The 21,189-nt window shown below is 44.3% G+C and overlaps 1 protein-coding gene and 1 long non-coding RNA gene across 9 annotated transcripts in view; one reads left to right on the top strand and one right to left on the bottom strand.

Annotated features, from left to right (window-relative positions):
• The window catches only part of LOC309654486, a 551,553-nt gene that overhangs the window by 142,727 nt on the left and 387,637 nt on the right, over nucleotides 1-21,189 (top strand). The window lies entirely within an intron of this gene.
• On the bottom strand, nucleotides 3,300-9,495 carry LYSMD4 (LysM domain containing 4). Of its 8 annotated transcripts, none has more exons than XM_082450869.1 (3): nucleotides 9,439-9,495; nucleotides 7,857-8,146; nucleotides 3,300-5,761 (listed from the first exon to the last, which is right to left on the bottom strand). In XM_082450869.1, the coding sequence occupies exons 2-3, from the start codon at nucleotides 8,136-8,138 to the stop codon at nucleotides 5,150-5,152; spliced, it is 894 nt and encodes a 297-aa protein (XP_082306995.1). In that variant the 5' UTR covers nucleotides 8,139-8,146; nucleotides 9,439-9,495; the 3' UTR covers nucleotides 3,300-5,149. The 8 variants fall into 8 exon arrangements, with proteins under 8 accessions (XP_082306995.1, XP_082306992.1, XP_082306997.1 ...); XM_082450866.1 differs by having other exon boundaries at nucleotides 9,259-9,485; XM_082450871.1 differs by having other exon boundaries at nucleotides 9,266-9,483.

The raw sequence follows: 21,189 nt of genomic DNA, 5'->3' as shown, positions 1-21,189 counted from the left end.
ATAGAAGGAACATAACTCGACATAACAAAGACCATATATGACAAGCCCACAGATAATATGATCAATAGTGAAAAGCTGAAAGCTTTTCCTCTGAGGTCAGGAACAAGACAAGGCTGTCCACTCTCAAAACTCTTATTCAATATAGTACTGGAAATCCTACCCAGAGCAATCAGGCAAGAAAAAGAAATAAAAAGTATGAGAAGTGGAAAAGAAGAAATAAAAATGTCAATACAAAATTCTAAAGACTCCACCAAAAAACTGTTAGATTTAATGAACAAATTCAGTAAAGTTCCAAGATACAAAAGTAACAGTCATGTTTCTATACACTAACAATGAATTATCTGAAAAAGAAATAAAGAAAATGATCCCATTTACAGTAGCATCAAAAACAATAAAATACTTAGGAATAAATTTAACCAAGGACATGAAAGATCTCTACACTGAAAACTATCAAAACAAGACATCAATGAAAGAAACTGTAGATACAAATAAATGGAACGCTATCCTGTGCTCATGGATTGGAAGATTTTTTAAATTTCCATATTACTTAAAGCCATCTATAGATTCAATGCTATCCCTATCAAGATTCCAATGGCATTTTTTACAGAAGTAGAAAAAAACAACACTAAAATTTATACGGAAGCACAAAAGACTCTGAATAGCCAAAGCAATCCTGAGAAAGAAGTACAAAGTGGGTAGCATCACATTTTCTGATTACAAGCTATATTATAAAGCTAGTCATCAAAACAGTATGGTAACGGCATTAAAACAGACACACACCAATGGAACAGAATCAAGAGCCCAGAAATAAACCCAGTGATATACAGTCAAGCAATATTTCACAAGGGAGCCAAGAATACTCAATGGAGAAAAGACAGTCTTTCCAATAAATACTGCTGGTAAAATTGAATATTCACATGCAAAAGAATGAAAGTAGACGTCTATCTTACACCACTCACAAAAATTAACTTGAAATGGATTAAAGACTTGACTGTAAGACTAGAAACAATAAAACTCCTAGAAAATAATATAGGCAGTAAGCGCCATGATATCAGTCTTTGCAATGATTTTTTGGATATGACAATGCACAAACAAAATAAAAAATAAACAAGTGGGACTACATCAAAGTAAAAAGCTTCTGCACAGCAAATGAAACCATTAACAAAAATGAAAGGATAACCTACAAAATGGGAAAAAAATATTTGTAAACCATATATCTGATAAGAGGTTAATATCTAAAATATATAAACAACTTGCAACTCAACAGCAAAAAATAAATAAGTAAATAATAATAATCTAATTAAAAACGGGCAAAGGACCTGAATAGACATTTCTCTAATGAAGAAAGATATGAAAGGCCAATAGGTACATGCAAAGCTGTCACCATCACTAACCATTAGGGAAATACAAACCAAAACCACAATGAGATACCACTTCACACCAATCAGAACGTCTTAACATCAAAAAGACAAGAGATAATAAATGCTGACAAGGATGTGGAGAAAAGCGAACCCCTGTGTACTGTTGGTGAGATTACAGATTGGTACAGCCACTATGGTGAACAGTATGGAGGTTCCTCAAAAAATTAAAAAACAGAACTACAACATGATACAGCAATTCCACTTCTGGGAATATATCTGAAGTAAATGAAAACACTATGTCAAGGAGGTATCTGCACCTCCATGTTCACAGCAGCATTCGTTTACATGGAAACAACCTAAGTGTCCATCAAGGGATGAATGGATAAAGAAGTTGTGGTACATACATACACACACACACAGATGTTATTCAGCCATAAAGAAGGTGGAAATCCTGGGACAACACAGGAGGATTTGGGACAAAACAGACGGATCTTAAGGGCATTATGCTAAGTGAAATAAGTCAGTCAGAGAAAGACAAATACTGTATGATCTCATTTATATATGAAATCTAAAAAAAAGAAAAAAACCAAACTCGTACAAAAAGAGATCAGATTTGTGGCTACCAGAGGCAGGGAGTGAGGTGGAGGGGAAATTGGAAGATGTGGTCAAAAGGTATAAACTTCCAGTTATAAGATAAATAAGTACTAGGGAAGTAATGTACAACATGAGGACTATAGTTAACACTGTTATATGGTATACATCAAAGTTGTTAAGGGAATAAATCCTGAGTTCTCATCACAAGGGAAAAGAACATTTTTCTTTTTTTTTTTTTTTGTATCTACATGAGATGATGGATGTTAACTAAACTTGTGGTAATCATTTCACAGTGTATCTAAGTCAATTCATTATGCTGTACATCTTAAACTTATATAGTGCTGTATGTCAATTTTCTCTCAATAAAACTAGGAAAAAATGTTAAAATCCCCTCTACAAGCCATCATCTCAGGGCACATAGTGTTCTCCCTCAAACTCAGGCTTTCACAATTAATGCAGAGGCAATGTAAAGAACTAGATTGCTGAGGAGGGGCTGTGTCATGGCTGTGGCTGGGTAGTCCTGCTCTGGGTGACCCTGAGGCTTCTGCTTAGTTTCTGCAGCCTTGTCTCCCCAGAGTAAAATGGGAGCATCATTTGCCTGATGACAGATTCCCTAGGCTTTTGCAATATTAGGCACTACAGTTCAACAAAAAGGACTGAAGACTATCTAACAAATCTAATTATTCCTTTACAACATTAACTCCCAAAACACACTAAAAATGCAGTAAAATATATAGAAAATGAGCTGCATGGTATCTCTTATGTATACCTAAAACAATTTTAATATTTATTTATTATTTGGCTGCGTCAGGTCTTAGTTGCAGCACGTGGGATCTTTTCTGTGGCATGCAGGATCTTTTGTTGTGGCACACTGGCTCTTCTTTGCAGTGCCTGGGCTCAGCAGTTGCAGTGCACGGGCTCTCTAGTTGTGGCATGAGGGCTCCAGAGCGTTCAGGCTCAGTAGTTGCGGCACACAGGCTCTCTAGCTGTGGCGTATGGACTCCAGAGCGCGTGGGCTCAGTAGTTGCAGCACACAGGCTTAGTTGCCCCCCAGCACGTGGGATCTTAGTTCCCCAACCAGGGATCGTGTCCCCTTAATTTGAAGGTGGATTCTTAACCACCGGACCACCAAGGAAGTCTTCTTAATAAAAGTTTTAAAGTATGTTATGCAGACCAACCAGCAAGACTGTACTTGTTACTACTTGTTCACCTGCTGGGGTAACCTTGGGCCCAAGTCCTGGGCAGGCCTCACCCCTTGGACATGGACACTTCCCTTTTCTCCAACATCATCCCACATCTTTTAACTCTGAATTACCAACTCCCTTATTAAAAAGGAGGAATCAATTTTCCTTCACAGAAGAAATTATTTTATTCCATTTGAAAAAAAGTATACAGATATTCATTCTTTGCCTGGCAAAAGTCATTTTCTCATGAGAGTCTGAGTCCTGCCTGGCGAAATTAATGGTGACAAATGGTTAGAGAAACCTGTGGCCCTCAGGGGCACAGTGCACACAAACGTTTGGCTGGAAAAGCATTTACATGATCAAAACATTTCCTGTAGCAAAGGCTGACAAGTTCATTTTATCCTGAAGACCATTTTGCTTTTGAAGAAAACATTTAATTTTGAAGATAATTTAAATTTGCTAATTGAACCCAGGGCAAAATAGTTTTTCACATAACTGAGAGGGGAAAGAAACTGGAAGCCCATCTCAGGTACTTGTCCGCCACATTCCCCTCCTCTTACATGATGAGCTCTTTTAAATTGATCTCTAGGCTGAATGTGTCAAATGTCTTAAACCTGCCTAAAACCCAAGAGCAACATGTTTTCCTCCCTGGAGACAGACCTCCCTAAGGCTGAGCCACCAGCCACCCTGGCCAATTTCCACTCCTCCAAGGGACCGAGGCAGACTCCTGCCCTCACCCCATTCACGCTTGCTCCACCAGCAAGGTCTCAGAGGCCAACCCATGCCCTCCACGAGCCTCTGAACTTAGCACCACTGTTGCCTTGTCATAGGAGGAGACGGGCAAACCCCCAGGCCCCTCTTTTTATGGTCTTCCACAGCAAGGGTCACCTCTAGGCCCTCCATTAAGTGTTCAATATTTTAACATTATGAGCTACATTGTATTCACCCAAGGAAAAGTGACTGAGCCCCGTTCCTGTTCTGTGGCTCTAGAAGTCCTAAGGATGGAGTCAAGGAAGCAGCAGGAAGCAAGCCCATTCTCCCTGTACCACTCTTCCGGACACATACAGGGGCCAGCAAAAGCTGGATTGATGACTGTTCAGCCTTATTAAGTGTCACATGTTGGGACCTCGGTGATAGGCACTCATCCTTCTCCCTATACCTACTCCACTCCAGACACTGACCAGAAAGAGATCCTTCCAAGAATGCTGACTTGGGGACTCCAGTTAGCAATCACTGTAGAAATGCTCCTCAGGTGAAACTGGGCCATGGCCTCCAAATGTCCTGGCCAGGAAGTGCTTAAAACATGCCTGTGTGTCAGATTAAGGAGCTCTAAAATTACGAGGAACAGAACTGCTATTTACTCAGTATTATAGCAATTTAGATTTAGGGCTTTTTAAATTCTAGATATGACATTGCCTCAAAAAGGCTGTCTGAGGGGGCAAATGTGAAGCAGGGCTTATTACAACTGTCATGTGTCACACTCTGAAACAGGGTGACATTCCATCGCTATTGCACAACACCTTTGTTGTGGGGACACAAAACATCATTTGTCAGAGCCAGTCACTCCTCCACAGCAGGCAGGGGACAAAGCAAACATCCAGACAACCAAAGCTGATACCAGGGGCTCCCATACTGCAGGTCCATCTGCCAAGGCCATTCATCTCCCTCCAAGCACGTCCAGCTTGGGGACCTACACAGTGCTATTGTGAAGACATTCATGGCCAGTCCACTAAATGCCTTCAAGGAACAGCATCTGTCATGTGTAAATGTCTCTCCTGCCACTCCTCTTTGGATGTAGGAGGTTGAGGATGCTGGTGTTTTGGCTCCCACAGCCTTGGATCAGGCGAGTCTATTCCCCATGATGAGTGTGACTGACATGATGGTGGCTTCTGTAACGCGTCCATGTCACAGAAAAAAAAATGCAGCACGCTAAGATATGGCCAATGTCAGCTGATGCACATTAGGAGCGCAAGTGCTAAAGCTGCCCTGATTCCTTAGAAACAACAAGAGCTAGTTCTCCCCGTGGGTGGTCTGACTGAACTGGCTGTCTGAAGAGGGAATGGTTGGCAATGGAATCGCTAATTTGGGGGATTGCCCTAGAACTGCACTCACTGCCATCAAGCCATTAGGGACAGCAGTTGTATTCAAGATACTAGGGATCTCACTAGTAGTTTGTATTTTAAAATAGACCAAATAAAACACTGGTAAAACAATTCCAATCAGAAGCATGATAAAAACAGCATTCCACCTCTGAATTCCACAGTCTGCACCGTTTGTAGGTATCTTTGGAAGAGTCGGAAGCAGTGGCTGACTGGAGGTCTCTATGCAGTAACTTTCGCTCAAAAAGATTTCTGACTGCACTGCATGCTCAATATTCTGGTCAATGCCCTTAAAGAAATCCGTCAGTGGGTTAGACGAGGCACTGGCACTGACAGCTGCTCTGTCTGGGTCTGGCTGCTCCTCGAAGGTCACTCTGGTCTCTGTAGATGAGCTCAGGAGGGGTCTGAGTTCTTTGTGGGTCTCTGTTAGGATCCCGTGGTTTTTCACTGGAATCTTAACAGATTTCAAAGCATGTAAATCTTGTTCTCTGATGAAGTTGTTGACTTTCTTGATATCTGCAACCTAGGGAAGCCATGAAGACAAACATCATGAAATGATGTAAAGCTCCTTAAAACTTATATCCAAAAAGTGTTGCTTAACCTTTCTGGGTGATGGTCCAAGCCCACACAGCTTAAGAATCTGATGAACACTGGAAAACTGTACCTACACACAAAATTTAGTTTAGGCTGAATAACTTCGTTTTTTGGCTTTAATTCAGCCTTAATGTATAGCTTAATCATAAGATTTTTTTTATAGACTTACAAGTTTGAACAACTCAAGATTAGTTTTGGAAAAGACTTTGTTTAAAGTGTGCCTTCAACAAAATGCTTTTAGGTGAAACACATCATGGTAAAAGAAGGCTGTACCGTTTCTACATTTAACTTTTGAGAAAAAGTGCCCCCATCTGGGTGACTCTCTCCTGCATTAGAACTTAATTTAGTAGCTGTAGTAGACATTAGCATTCAGCAAACACAAAGCCTCAGCCAGCTCTACAAACACTAGAACCTAGTTCAACTGTAACAACATTTTAAAAAGTGTGCCCTCATGATTATATGACGTTTTCTTTCCCAGAAGTACTGTATGGCCTATAAACTTATTTTTAAAATAAAAGCGACCTAGAGTTAATTCACTTCAAGGATTTCACAACACTTCTTTTCATTTAGAAACATGCAGAGAACTTGGAAACTACAGACTGAAATCTTCTATTCCAATATTAGGACTTGAGGAGAAAGGAACACGACTGTGAGTTTTAAAAAGTAACAAAGTTTATGACAAATTCCTCTCATAATCAAACCTTAATTTTTAAAAAGTAGGGGGAAATATAAGTCAAAGATAGATCCTCCCTGAAGTTAGTTTGAAAACTTACCAAAAGCATCAGAGATGGACTCTAAGGTTCTAACTCCTAAGTCCACTTAAACTAGAGTGTAAATACAGCGAACAGACTTTATTCAAATCAATCATCTTCATTATTTTCATTACTTAGCAAGTCCTTTTATCATTTAATTGAATTGGGGTGGTGGACATTTTTAATTTATTATATCCTGAAACTTAAGGTGCTTGAGATATTTTTGTCTTTGATCCTAATAAACTAACATCAAATTTATTTACTTCAAATAGGAAAGCTAATCACTTCTTAGATACATTATATAGTCCTTTTGGATTTATTAAACATCACTGTTCCAAGAAGCCCATTGCATCTATTCAGGTCTTTGTAGGAGAGGATTCAGTTTTCAGCCCTTGCTCTATAAACCATATTAATATAGTATGTCTACAGAAGCTGATTATAAGAGTCAAATATAAATCTCAGTACAGTTTACAGACCACTATGTGTCCCTGGAGACCAGTTTATTTCCCTGGGAAACAACACCTCCACACATGTTGAGTCATTTGATCCTTGTTAGGTAAATGACAGACCCTTCAAGGATGAAAAGATTTTTTTAAATAAGTAGCTTATATAGCCTTAGAGAAAGCCATAGAAAGTAGCAGCACAGTGCTAGCAAAATGAAATAGTTTCTATCTAGGAGAAAATGCAGCAATTCAATAAATACCTTCCTACTTACTTTGCCATTGTTAATCACTCTGAATGCTAAAAATATAATTAAAGAGAGAAACAGGGTTATATAGATACACAGCATACAAAGGATAGATCATGCAGTTCTAAAAGAGAGAAGGCAAAACTTTACCAATCAAATAAGTTACAACCAGCAAGAAAGGTTTAGAAAAAGAAAAGTAGCAAAAAAAAAAAAAGCAAGCATACCAAAGAAATCTTGGATAAACTCTACGTGGCATCTCTGGCCCCATTATGTCTTAAATAAGATGTGCTCAAACGAAAAAAGAAAAAGGTTTCAGAATTTCATTTTGAAGGGACAAGGAAGAGATGCAGAGAGGGAACTGCCCTGTCACCTGAAATTCCTAATTCCCTCTCTCTCTGAGGAACGGAAGGTCCTTCCACCTGCCTTCCATCTCTAGCTAGACAGGGGTATCCTTTACTCTAGAGCAGGCTTCTTCCAACCACCTCTGGGGTCAGAAAGGGTCCCCACTCTTCAGTGAGCTCCTCTGTTCTTCTAAACACAGGGGCTGAAGGGCAGGTGGCGCCTTCACCTGGGGGGTTTCTTACTTTGCAGCCATACTGAAGAGCGAGCTTGTTGAGGCTGTCCTCCTGGGCCAGCTCCCGCTGCAGCAGCACCACGTCCCCTGCTCCTGGCTGGTGAGGGTGGTGGGCACCCTTCTTCTGGCGCTCCTTGCCCCGGGGCCGCAGAGCTACCTGGTGGGACTCTTCCTCAGAGGAGTCCCCGGAGTCCCCAACACCATTCTCAAACATGTAAATGTGGCTGGTCGGAGTCCTACAGACCACGGCTGGGCCTTGGAAGGTCTCGGTTAACACTTCCTTCTGCCTCATTTTCTTAACTGAAAACCAAACCCCAGGGTTAATTCCACACAAGGCATATTCATTCCTCTGTGGCTACACTGAAGATAAGTGTCTTCTTGTTGTTAGAGATAACTCCTTTCCCTAATATACTCAACACATACCATCGGCACAAAAAATGTCAAAACGTGTTTACGCTGGCTGAGATGAAGGGAGAGAGATAGGCAAATAAATACACTTTTTTTCTAATTGCATACTTTTTGCGCAGAAAACAAGAGAGTCCTCTTTCTTCTCCCCTTATTCCTCATCCATAGCTATGTCTCCCCAAAACCCACATATGCAGATAAACAACTTCTCTTTTTGGTCCCAGAGTAGTAAAGAAGCAGCTGGGATCACTGCGATGAGAGGTAAAGACTGTTCCCAACTTCCTTCCTTGCACAGAACCTTTGTACAAAAAAATTCTTGCTCAACACTTCAAGCATTCCGAAGTAGCTTCACTTAAGGTCAAGACTAAGAACACTTACTTAGAAGAACTATGAGACTAAATACTCTTGACTTTGAAACGACTTGAATTATATAACATGTGAGGCAAGCTGGGGGAAGATTTCTGTCAAACTATGAAATTCGTCCGGTTTCTCACAGGTCCCTTGGCCTTCAGAACCTCCCCCTGTCTGGTTATTTTCACTTCCCGACGAGTGCGGAAGCCACAATACAAGCCTTTCCCCTCTCCAAGTTGCTCGAATGAACTTCCAGACATGAAATCTCCAACCCGGGAACGACAGCCTCAAAAAGAGTTGGCACCGGGTTTCTTCGGAGCCAGAAAGAGGGGCGGCCCCCTCAGGACAGCGTGGCCACGGAGCGATCCCCCCACCTCGCCCCAGACCCCTCCCCGCACTCCGGGGGCCCCGCCGGCCCGGAGGAGGGAGGGAGGAGGCGGCTCTCCGGGTGCCCGAGGGTCACCTGCGGCGGCCCGAGGTCGGGCGGACCTTCCCGTCGGAGCTCAGCGCCTGCCAGGAGCCCCGGCGGCTCGCAGGCCTCAGTTTCCCTCGGAGCTCCTTCCGCGAAAGGGAGCTGACTATAAAAACAGAGAGCGGCCCGCCTCTATGCTTAGACGGGTGGGGCCCCAACATTCAACAAAGGCATGACCTCCGACCTCTGACCTCCACCCCAGAAATCTCGGGGCAGTCCTCGACGGTCTGGGACGCTGCACCTCCAGCTGCAGGACGGTGACCTCAGAGACCCAGGATTGGCGACTCGCCACCCAGCCGACGAGCTGGGCGACGCCGCAGCACCGCAACAGGCCCACGCAGCCCCTCTACCGCAGGCGAGGTACCTCAGCGTCCCGGATGCGCCGAGACCGGTCGCAGCCGCCGCTGCTGCGCCTGCCGATTGGCTGCGGAAATCAGCCGGTTCCCGGGGCGGGGACGGCGAGGCAGCCAATGAAATCAGCGGTGGGCGGGGACTGGGGCGAGCCGGGCAGTGCTGAGAGGTCAGCACAGGACCTGCGGGGAGCGAGACCCCGGGGGCGGGGGCGGGGGCGGGGGCGGGGGCGGGGCCCTGGGTCTGGGGCGGGGCCTCAGCTCCTGGACTGGGGCTCGCCACACAAGCCTGTCTGCAGCTGCTGCACCGGCTGGTTCTGGCTGCAGTTTGTGCCTCTGCTGTAGGCTTTTAAACACTTTACAGTCTCCCTCCCAGCTTTCCGCTGAGCCTCGGCTTTTTCACCCCGCCCTATGTCCATGGTCTGTAACGAGAGCTCAGATACCCAGTAGAGTGGGTGTCACCAGCTGAGGCCTCCGGCGGAGAAGGAGCCCCTCTGGCTCGGTCTAGGAGGGTGAGGGGTCTCTGCATGCTGAGCCTTCTCTGGCCTGAACACAGGGGGAGTTTGCTCCGCCGCGCCCCGCCCAAGAGGATAAAAAAGAAAAGTCCACCAATGTAAAACACTGAACCACGCAAACACGGACGAAGGAAACATAATTTATCAAGTGTCAGATGGCAGAGGACTCCTTAAGCTTAAAAGTGTTGGATGAACTCTTTCACACACTAAAGCACAAAAGTTTAAAACTGCAAAAGATTAAAATCCTTAATTGAGAGAGACCTCATTGAATTAATAAGAAACACACTAAGATTCCAGTAGATAAATAGATGAAGAGCATGAGTACACAATTCTGCAGAAGCAGAACACAAATGGCTATCAGTGAAGAGAAATTAACCCTCACTAGCAATCAAATTAAACAACAAAGCAAAAGGATTAAAACAATAAGATCTCAGAAACCCCTTCTATGGCTTTCCATCCCACTTAGAAGAAAAGTCAAGTTCTTTATCTTGGCAGACAAAGTCCAGTGTGGTGTGAGGGCTCCAGCGCAGTCTCTGCCATTCTACTTGTTCCTTTCAGCCACGCCCCACTTTTCCCTGGCCTTCTCCCACCTCTGGCCCCTCACAGGAATGTCCTTCTCTCAGCTGCTGGCATGGCTAGAGCTTCTGACCATCAGGCCTCAGACAAGTCACCTTCTCAGCAGGTGTCCACCCTATATACATGTGTGCTCCCTCCATGTTCTGGCAGATCAATTTGTTTCTTCATTGCACTTCCTGCTTAATTTACTTGTTTTATTGCCAGAATCCTCCTGCCCCTAATTATCATCTCTGTTTTGCTCACTACTCCCAGTGCCCAACTCAGTGCTTGCACTTAGTAGGTGCTCATTAAATAGTGGTTCAATAGGAGAGACATTAAGTGACCTCAGTAAAGTACACAGGAAGGAAGTAACAGCACCAAAATCCAGGTCCTTCTATGTTTGATTCCAAAGGCCCAGCTGTCTGGCCCAGAGCACCTGGCCATGGCCTGGTAGATTTGGCAAGCCTAGGAGTCAGAATTTAAAAGTGTGATTAATGGGAGAGGAGTCAGAACAGAACCTGCAAATCTGAATTAATATAGCCGCACTCTGATCAGTTATAGTCGCTTCTTTCATTCAGCTGTCCAATAAAAAACAAATCCAGATTCAGGAGGGACTTTCTTCAAAAGGATTACTGCCAAAGGAGAAAGGGACTGTTGCAGTGGGGGAGGAGGACTATTGCAATAGAGAGAAGGTCTGTAATGCCTGCAAGCATCTAAGAGTTAGGCAGAAAGGGTTGCTCTTTTATAAAGAGGAATAAACAAGACTAGAAAGAACCAGGTGTGGGGAAGTGGGATGAAAGGGTGACAGGACTGGATGGTAAATCCAGCCTATTCTCAGGTGGGACTGTATGCTGGCTCAGGCTGAGGCTGGGCCAAAGTTCATTCAGGGGCCTGGACGACAGAGAGAGGCTTAATGTAAGTTTGGTTAACAAGCATTTTTTTCTAATTGACCAATGGGGACAAGAGGCTCAGCTCATCATTTATGAGGCAAAGAAAAGAAATTTGTTTCTGACCTTGTCATAGATAAACAAGGGGGGCATCTGTGAGTCTTCTCTAAGTCATATGGGGAAGGAAGGGTGGTTCTTTGCAATAAGCCATTTTCCAGAACACAAAAAGTTTGGGAGGTTTGTCTTAACCTTCATTGCTTTCCAGGAACACATGGCTTGGGTAAAGTTCAACATTGTCAAGCTTATATCAATGAATCTCTGTCCGCGTGTCGAGCACTGGGGCACAGTAGGAATTAAAGCTGGCAAGTCCTAATGGGGCTTACATTTCTAGAGGGAAGATGGGCAAAAACAAAGATATACACAGAAAAGAGCACTACACATTTCACTAGAGCTTCGATGGTCGTGTCTGTTAACAAAAATTATCCAAACTTCATAAAGGCAAAAGGATGGCTGTGTATCCTCTCAGTGCTAACCAAGTCTCAGCTTGGTTAGCAGGCCTGTGCAAGAATTATCTGATTCTCTAAGGCAGCGGTTCCCAAAGTGTGGTCTAGGGACTCTGGGAATACCTGAGACCTTTTCAAGAGGTCTGTGAGGTCAAAACTATTTTCATAGTAATGCCAATGTTATTTGCATTTTCCACTTCATTCTCTCTTGATAACCAGTAATTGAGCTAATGTATATTGAGCCCTTCCTGAGTACCAGGTAACACAACAACAGTATGTGTAGGTATTATTATAATCCCCAATTTACAGATGGAAAAACTGAGTATGAGAGAATTGCAAGTTGCATATCCAGTATCCATTCTAACCTTTTACTTAGGAACAAAGCCCTAACATTATTTGGGGAAACAATGTGCCAAGCTGAGACTACCTTTCCCTTCCTTGCAATGGGGTGTACCCATGTGAATAAATGCCAGACAATGAACTGTAAGAGGAAAATGTTGGATGGGACTTCTTAAAATGCTTTTTAAAGGAAGACATCTGCAAAAACTCTGTAAAATATTTTTACCCTTGCTCCTGCTGCCTGGAATGATAATGTGATGGCTAGAGCACCTACAGTCATCTTGGATCATCTTAGCAACATTGGAAGTGGAATCCATGTGCTAAGCACGCCAAAGCAGAAAGATGGAAGGTGTGTGAGGAAGAAATAAATACCTCTGTTGCTTAAGAGGTTGTGAAGATCTCTGTTAGTAGCAGCTGAAGTATTTCCTAATTTATATACTTAGGCACAGAGGTTAAGTTACTTGTCTAAGATATCATAGCTAGGAAGTACAAGAGGCAAGATATAACCCCAGACAGTGACTACAAAGCCCACGGTCTTATGAAAGCTTCTGAGCAGGGCTCAGTTTTGCTTTATCTGCTGCCCTAGCCCAGCCCAGGAGGCCTGCTAACCTGGTTAACAGTTTCCTCTGAAACATACCCTAGTTTGGTTTCTCCCCTAGTTTTTGCCCCAGGCCCTTGGCTAGACTGGCTGAGATGCAGTTCTTCAGGGCTGAGTGAAGCCAGATAGGAGGTGTTGGAAAAACATGGCTCATCTACTAAAGTGTGCCAGAGTCACATCCACCAGAGACAGTCCCACTTCTTTGGCCCTGAGAAAGCTATGACCAAACATCCACAAGCAAACCTGCCTACTCAGATGTCCCTCATACTCCTGCCAAACCTAGGCCATCTTGTCCCTGTGTCAGCCTGCTATGGACTGAATTGTGTCTCTCCCCTATATTCATGTGTTGAAGCCTTAACCCCCAATGTGACTGTACTTGAAAGTTGGGCCTATAAGGAAATAATTCTGGTTAAATGAGGTCCTGAGGGTGGGGCTCTGATCCAATATGATTAGTGTCCTTATAAGACGAGACCCCCAGAGAGATCACTCTCACTCTCTTGCTCTCCCTGCTCACACTCAGAGGAAAGGCCATGTGAGGATCCAGCAAGAAGGTGGCCATCAGTGAGCCAGGAAGAGAGCCTGCACCAGAATCTGAACCCTAATGGACCTTGATCTGGGACTTCCAGACTCCAGAACTGTGAGAAACAAATTTCTGTTGTGTAAGCCACCCAGCTGTATTTTGTTACGGCAGCCTGAGCTGGCTATGACACTGACCTTCTCCCCAGGAAGCCCCAGCAAGGGCAGGAGAGATGGATGGGAACAGATGCTGTGTGGCTGTTTTCCTGGATGTTTCAAAACACCAGTGAGTACAGAGCAGAGAATTGTATTTGCAAAGCCATTAGAATTTCTTACATCACAACTTCTCATTTTTTAGAGAGGAATTTAAGATCTATAGACACAGGGGACTTGCCTGAGGGTGCGTAGCAGGTTAGCAGTAGTTTTGAGGCACTATGGAAAATGAATGGAGTCCTACGCCAGCTCTGCATTTACCAGCTGTGCAACGTTGATCTTCCTGTAAGCTTTCTGGGCCTTTGTCCCCTCTTCTACTGTGTTGTCCCCTATGCCCAGGATGGCCATGCATTCCCTCTGCCTGGAACAATTCCAGGTTATGCCTGTTGTCTCAACACAATTATAATGAACACCCCTTCCCTTCTCATAGTGTCTGGACACACCCTCTACCCCTGTGGCAGTTTTCAAAGCACATACTCTCCACCTACCACCTGGCAGACATTGCTAGTTCATCACTGAAGCCCAGACAGCTGTTAGACCTCTGCATGGAATATACAGGACAGTCATGACCAATCAAGCAATATTGTCAGAGGAGGTGAAGTTGGTTTGCTATCCCTACTCTGTGGAATTTTGTAGTCTTGATCTGGTTTCTTAGGCTGTGGTTTCTCTAATGACACAGGAAAATCCGTTGGTCATTGTGACTCAGTCTCCTATCCACAAAATGGAAAAATCAAAACCTCCTGACTTCTTCCATGTGTTGTAAAGTCATTGTTAGAAAAGAAGCCCTTGGAAGAAACATGGCAATGAGTGTTAAAGCTCACAGCTCCAAAGATGTCACCAACTATAGGAATTCATGGGAAAGTGGTGGAAAAAAGGTTTAAGAAATAGATTGCATTTGGTATAGCAAAAAAGTCATTAAAAAGTTAAAAGGCATATGACAAATCAGGTAAAAAATTTGTTGTCTTTGATATGTTAATATCTTTAATATATAAAAGGCATTCAGACCTTAAAAAGAAAAAACAAACACTCCGTGGAATAATGATGTAAACAATTCACTAAAGAAATACACATAGAAAAAGGGTGTTAACTTTACAGATAGTCAAATCAATGGAAACTCAGATAGCTGCAAGAAGCTGAAAAACTCAAACCTAAAACGATTGTATGGTTGCACAGGTTAGGATAGGGTACTCTCAGGCCCTGCTTGTGGGAGTGTCCATTGGGACATTTGTAGCAATAGCTTTTAAAATGTGCATATTCCTTGATTCTGCCTGCAGTGCCTGAAATCCAGTGTTCAGAGCCTGCCTTTGTCTGGAGGCCTTCGTGTTCTCTAAAGGTTAACATGCAGGTGTCCTGACCATTTGAGTCAGTTCCAAGCTTGGCCAGAATGTCGACAGTGGGGCAGGGATGAAGGGAGGCAGGGATGGTGCCAAAGGGACTTCTTTGGCACGCCCACTCCCTCCCTCCCCAGACATTCCAACCAGAACCCTTTGACCTGAAGTTCTGCACAGGTGGTGGTAGGCTGGGAGCAGCAGGGCTGGCTGGGTAGCTGGGAGGTCTCTCAGATGAGGACTCAGGGCACCTGTACCAGGGGAAGGTCCAGGAGGAAGCTGCACTCAGTGATATTTCAGACAGCAGAGTGAGAATGGGCCACGGAAATAGAGTGGGGGGCCAGGGGCAGCTGTTGGAAGCAGCACCTGGAGCCAGGGTGTGGGACTGAGGGAGATGAGAGGCCAAGGGCAGCCAAGGTAGGTGAAGGAGGGCCCTGGACTCCGCAGCCCAGCAACCTGCCCAGAAGCTTCCTCATGGTGCCCTGGTGGGACCACCAGGGTTTTCTGCCTAGAGAGACTTTTTGGCTAGTGCTCTGTGTTACTGCATGAACCTGTGGAATTGTAGGCACCTTTGGTAATGCCGCTCCGCCAGGAACCCTGGGCTACAAAAGCTTTGATCACACGCATGAGCATGTCGGGCCCCTCAGCAGGACTGTTCTCGCTTCCAAACAGACATCAAACTAATGCATCCTGTATGTACAAAGTAGGTGCTTAAAACCAGGTTGTAAATATCTTCTTAACCCCATGATTAGAACCCAGAGGGGCTCAGCAAAACATCTATGTAACTGATTTGAATATGTACTTGACTAATGCTCCTAAAGCATGAAGCTACCATCGACTGAGGGACTGCTATGTCTCTAACCAAACCTTTCAGCATCATTTCCAGCCTCAGGTCCTTTCAGGAACAGTGGACCTCTCTACAGTCAGGATTTAACCAAGAAACAACTCAGAGTATTCACATTAGAGGGAACTGCATGCAGGGATTGGGGTCACTGGTGATGGATGAACCAGTGGAGGGCATTAGCCACCATGGTGGGGCCACCATCCCCCTAGGCTGGGGGGCATTGGCAGGAGGCGATGTCATGGGAGCCTACTCAGTGGGAGCCGGAACCTTGGAGGAGACAAAAGTGCTGTGGAGCTACCTCGTGAGGCAGCGAGGGAGAGTAGAACAATGTCTTCAAAATTTTAAAGAGAAATGGCTTTCAATCTAGAATGTCTAGATCCAGCAAAACTATCAATGAAGCGAAAAGATGAAATAGAAGTGTTTTTGAATATGTAGGATCTCCCAGAATTTACCTCCCGTATACCATTTCTCAAGATGCCACTGAAGGATTTGTTACTCTGAAAACAAAGGAGTAAAACAAAAGTGATGAAAAGGCATCCAGGAAACAGAGACTCCATCACAGAAGGAAGGGTGGTGGTGAAGGGTGTGCATGAGGTGGAGGGGGTAGCGGGGGTGGTCACCCAGTCTAGACTGAAGCAAGTCAGATATGTCTCAATGTATTGAAAGAGATTGGGAGAGAGTTTAGGATTAGATTATTGATAAAAACATAGAAAACTAAATAGATGTTTAAAAAATCCAACAATTATGATTCAAAACAGCCCATAGAAACTAGTGCAGTATCTAAAATTGAGTGTCATACTACATGACTCAGTTGTGAGGAGTGTGCTGATCTAACCCAGTCATAACTCTACCTGACGTGGGGGGTGAGGAGGGTCTCTGTGGCATACTGGGGCACAGAGGACACCCACACTGCACAACGTCAACTGCCATTTGCAGCAGACAGTGGACACGGTATGTAATGGGTTGAATTGTGTCCCCATAAAAAATATGTTTTTTGGAGTCCTAATTCCCAAAACCTGAGAATGTGACCTCGTTTGGAGACAGGGTCTTTACAGAGGTTACCAAGTTAAAATGAAGTCATTAGGGTGGGCACTAATCCAATATTACTGGTGTCCTTACAAAAAGGGGAAATTTGGACACAAAGACAGATGTACACACAAAAGGAAGACAACGTGAAGAGACACAGGGAGAAAACAGCCATCTACAAACCACGGAGAGGGGCCTGGAACAGATCCTTCCCCCATGGCCCTCAGAAAGAACCAGCCCTGCTGACACCTTGGTCTGGGAATTCTAGCCCCCAGAACTGTGGGAAAATAAATTCCTGTTGTTTCAGCCACCCAGTTTGTGGTACTTTGTTACAGCAGCCCTAGGAAACTAATACGTGATATATTGGGAAGTTGCTATAGACTGAATGATTGTGTTACCCCAAAACTCATATGTAGAAACCTATCCCCAATATAAGGGTATTTAGAGGTGTGGCCTTTGGGAGGTGATTAGGCCATGAGGGTGAAGCTTTCAGGAATGGAATTAGTGTCCTTATAAGGAGAGACAGGAGAAAGAGGGTCTCTCTCTACCATGTGAGGACAACAGCAAGAAGACATCTGTCTGCAAACAAGGAAGAGAGCTCTCACCAGGAACCACATTGTCCAGCACCTTGATCTCGGACTTCCCAGCTCCCAGAACTTATGAGGACCTTGGGGGAAGGATCTGTTCCAGGCCTCTCTCCGTGGTTTTTTTTTTCTCCCTGTGTCTCTTCACATCATCTTCCTTCTGTACGCATCTGTCTTTGTGTCCAAATGTCTGTTGTTTAAACCTCCCAGCCTATGGTATTTTTGTTAAAGCAATCTGAGGTAATACACCACCCCAGTACACACCCCATGACAGTTGCCCATTGCACCATAGCAGCATGCCAGAGGTTACTAGCGCTCCAGCTCCCACCAGTGATGGGGTCTTCGTCGCTGGCCAGCAGGTGATCCAGCTCCAAAATTCCAGGAAAAGAGACCCACCAAAATCCTGAAGGATGACATGAACTTACCACACAAATCCAGTGGACCCAAGTGACACAAGGAATAGACAGTAGTGGATGCTATGGTGCCCCACCCCCTGCCCTCCAACTGCCAGGATTATTGGTCAGGGTGGCTCACAGCTGAGTTTCACTCTGGGGATTGCTGTCTGCTGAAGGTTAAGTCCCATCCTGGGGGCATCCCAATGACAGGTTAATGTGGAGGTGGGACAGGCTGGGACCTGGGACCTGGGACCCTCTGCAGTGCTTGCACCTGGACAAACATATCCTCAAGCAACAAAATACAAAGAAACTATTCAGGACTAAGAATACCTGTGTGCATGCACGGTTGGGGCAAATTATGAACAACAAGATACAAAAATACCAGAAATCCAACTGCCAATTCTGAGGAGCCAGGAGCAAAAGCAGGGTACTGCGCAAGCCCCCTGCACATAACACCACCAAAGAGGTGGGCAAAACACCTAAGCCACCCCACTTGCCCGACCCCTGGACCTGCCCCACCCTCACCCCATATAAAGAACCAGCTCGCCCCCAACTCAGTGAGCAAGCAAGGGAACCTGTTACTTGTTTTCACTCCCTCATGCTGCAGCAGGAGTCCCAATAAAACCTTGCCTGAACTTCTTGTCTGGTCTCTTATCAATTTCTATTGATTAAGGAGGCCAAGAACCCTGGTCAGTAGCAGAGGTACAAAGGCCTGTACCCTTGAGCTTAATTCTGGGCAACGCTGAAAAGCCTGTCCAGCTCCAGCCCTTTGTGGTTTGGCAGAGACTTCTCTCATAGGGTAATTCCCAAGGGCATTTCCCAGTAACCTTCCTGTTCGCCAATCTCAGCCTTAGAGTTTATTTCCTGGGGAATCAAACCTGAGATGATGTTATTCAAGGTGTGAATGAACCATAAGTCGTCCAACCATCTCCCTGTCAATGGCATTCACTTTGTCTCCTATTTTTCCAATATAAAGTTAATATCCATGCAAATATAGCCCTATATACATATGGATTCCTTTATTACTCTGAGTTAGATTCCCAGGAATGGGATTGCTAAATTGAAGAGTTAATTTAATTTTACTAATAAATTAAATTTAATTTGAGTAGATTTAATTTTACTAGGTATTACCAAGTTGCTTTGCAAAAATGCCACAACAATTCACATTTCAGCAACCCCTTTCAGAGTACCCCTTTCCCTGCATCTTTGCCCACAATACACATTAACACTTTTTTAAAAAAATCAATCTGTTGATTATAAAGTGAAATGTTGTTTCTTTAATTTACATTTTTCTAATTACTAACAAGTTTGAGCACCTTTTTATGTTGGTCATTTAAATTTGCTCCTCTGTAAATTGCTGTGTTAGTTGGGTTAGGTTCAGCTGCATACAGCAGAAAACCCCCAAAATAGCAGAGGCTTAAATTGGATAGAAGTTTATGTGTCTCCTATAAAAGGATTCTGGAGGTTGGAAGTACATGGTTGGAATCATGGCTTTACAAACTTGTCAGTGAATCAGATTTCTTCCAGTGCTCTGTTCTGCTCTCTCCACTATGGCTGTGGTCTTCAGCCCCCTGTTCCAAGATAGCTGCTGGTATCATACCCTCATTCCAAGCAGCAGGAGAGAGGCAGGCACAAAGGACGGCACACTCCCTCCCTTTAAGGAGATTTCCTAGACATAACACACAATACTCCTGCTTGCATATATTCAGTCAGAACTTAATCCGGTGGCTACACCTTGTTGCAAGGAAGGTTGGGAAATTTAGGTTTTGAGTTACTACCCTGAGTAAAATCAGAATTTTATTACTGAGAAAGATGGAGGTTGAGGGAGATGGTAATTGGAATAAGCAACTAGAAATCTCTGCTATAATTGCCTTCTTTTTGCCTATCTTTTCCATTTTTTCTTCTGCCTTTTTTTCATGTCAATACTGTATTATGTTGAACTGTACGAAATTGTTAGTATTTTACTGTTATGACCAATGAAAACAGCAAGTTCATATGATTCACCCTAGTAGATATGAACCCTTTGCCTTTTAGCATGGCAAACCTTTTTTCTAAAATTGCTGTTTGTATACCAAATTTTTTTGTGGTCCCTTTTGCCATTCAAAAATTTTTAATTTTTATATAATCAGATGTGCTTTTTTTTTTATAACTTCTGGGTTGGCTGTTTTGCCAGATAAATTTTCATGTAGATTTAATCTCCTATATTTTCTTCTAAGATTTGAACTGCATTACTTTTTCTTTTACATTTAAATCTTTCATTGTTCTGGAATTAATTTTTGTGTATGATGTAAAATAAAGTCCAACTTGATGGTCTTCAGCTGGATGGCCAACTGTGCCAGACCCATTTATTAAGTAGCTCATCCTTTTCCTGCTGGGTTGAAATACCATCTTTGGTGAACATTAAAGTCATATGCACAATGGGATCTATTTGGAGACTTTTTCGGTAACATGAACTTTTAAACTTTATGACTTATTTGAAACGAACGAGCTTCCCACCTTCCCTTTCTGCCTCTTCAAAGGGTGGCTGGTGTGTGCCGGGTGATGCTCTGGAGAAGGTCAGATGCAAGGCAAGTGGCCAGCTTCTTAAGTCATCCATGTCTTTCTTCTTTTCATAACCTGATTTAAATCCTTGGCCCATGTCATAGATAGTTTTGCAACAGGCCAACATCAGTTTGTGTGATGAATGGCCCATTGATTCACGTTCAAGTGAATCACGCTTTAGCTTCCTTGCAATGCACCCCCCAGCCACCCGGGGCTCCATTGTTAAAGGGTAGATGGGCCTTGTCAATGTGTGTCTACACTGCAGCAATGGTAGCGAGCACCAGCTTCCTCTACCCTCATAACAGCTGTCCGAAACGGGCCTTCTTGTTGTGATCTCCAGCTTACAGATGAGGAAACTGAGACTTGGGATCATCCAGAGGCAGATCTGGATGTCTAACCACAGAGCCTGGGCAGTTAACTCCATGCCGGGCTTGCCTGTTCACCATGAAGACAAACAGGCAGGAGGGACCCAGGCCCTAGTCCGAACTCAGGTCAGGCTGCCATGTGGCAAAAGAGGGGGCAGAAGGGTTACAGGGTTACGCTGACGTGGCTCCTTCTGTTTGCTGTGTGGAAGCGAAGTGGGAGAGGAAAAGAAAGAGGGTGACCGGCCTGCCTATGGCCACGCTCAGCTCAGGCCTGCATCACGTGTGCTGGGAGACGGTGGCCCCTGATGTCCTGGGCTCTGGAGCATCACACCAGCCTCTCTTGTTCCTCTGCTGAGAAGCTGCTCTGCCATCCCCTCCCCCAACAAACCTGTGTCCCATTGGGAGACACTTCTCAAGGGGTTTCTCCCCATCTTGCACATCTTGTGAGCAGGGGCACCCATAGTCTTTGACTCTGGACTAACTTTTCAGAGACGTTAGTAAACATTCTTGGAAGATGGATCTAGTGTCTCCCTCTATCAAGCAAGGGCAGACATGT

Source organism: Balaenoptera physalus, assembly GCF_965194825.1.
Source record: "Balaenoptera physalus genome assembly, chromosome: 2".
Lineage (NCBI taxonomy): Eukaryota > Metazoa > Chordata > Mammalia > Artiodactyla > Balaenopteridae > Balaenoptera > Balaenoptera physalus.
Note: the sequence above shows the minus strand (reverse complement) of the source record. Positions and strands in the feature narration are given on the sequence as shown.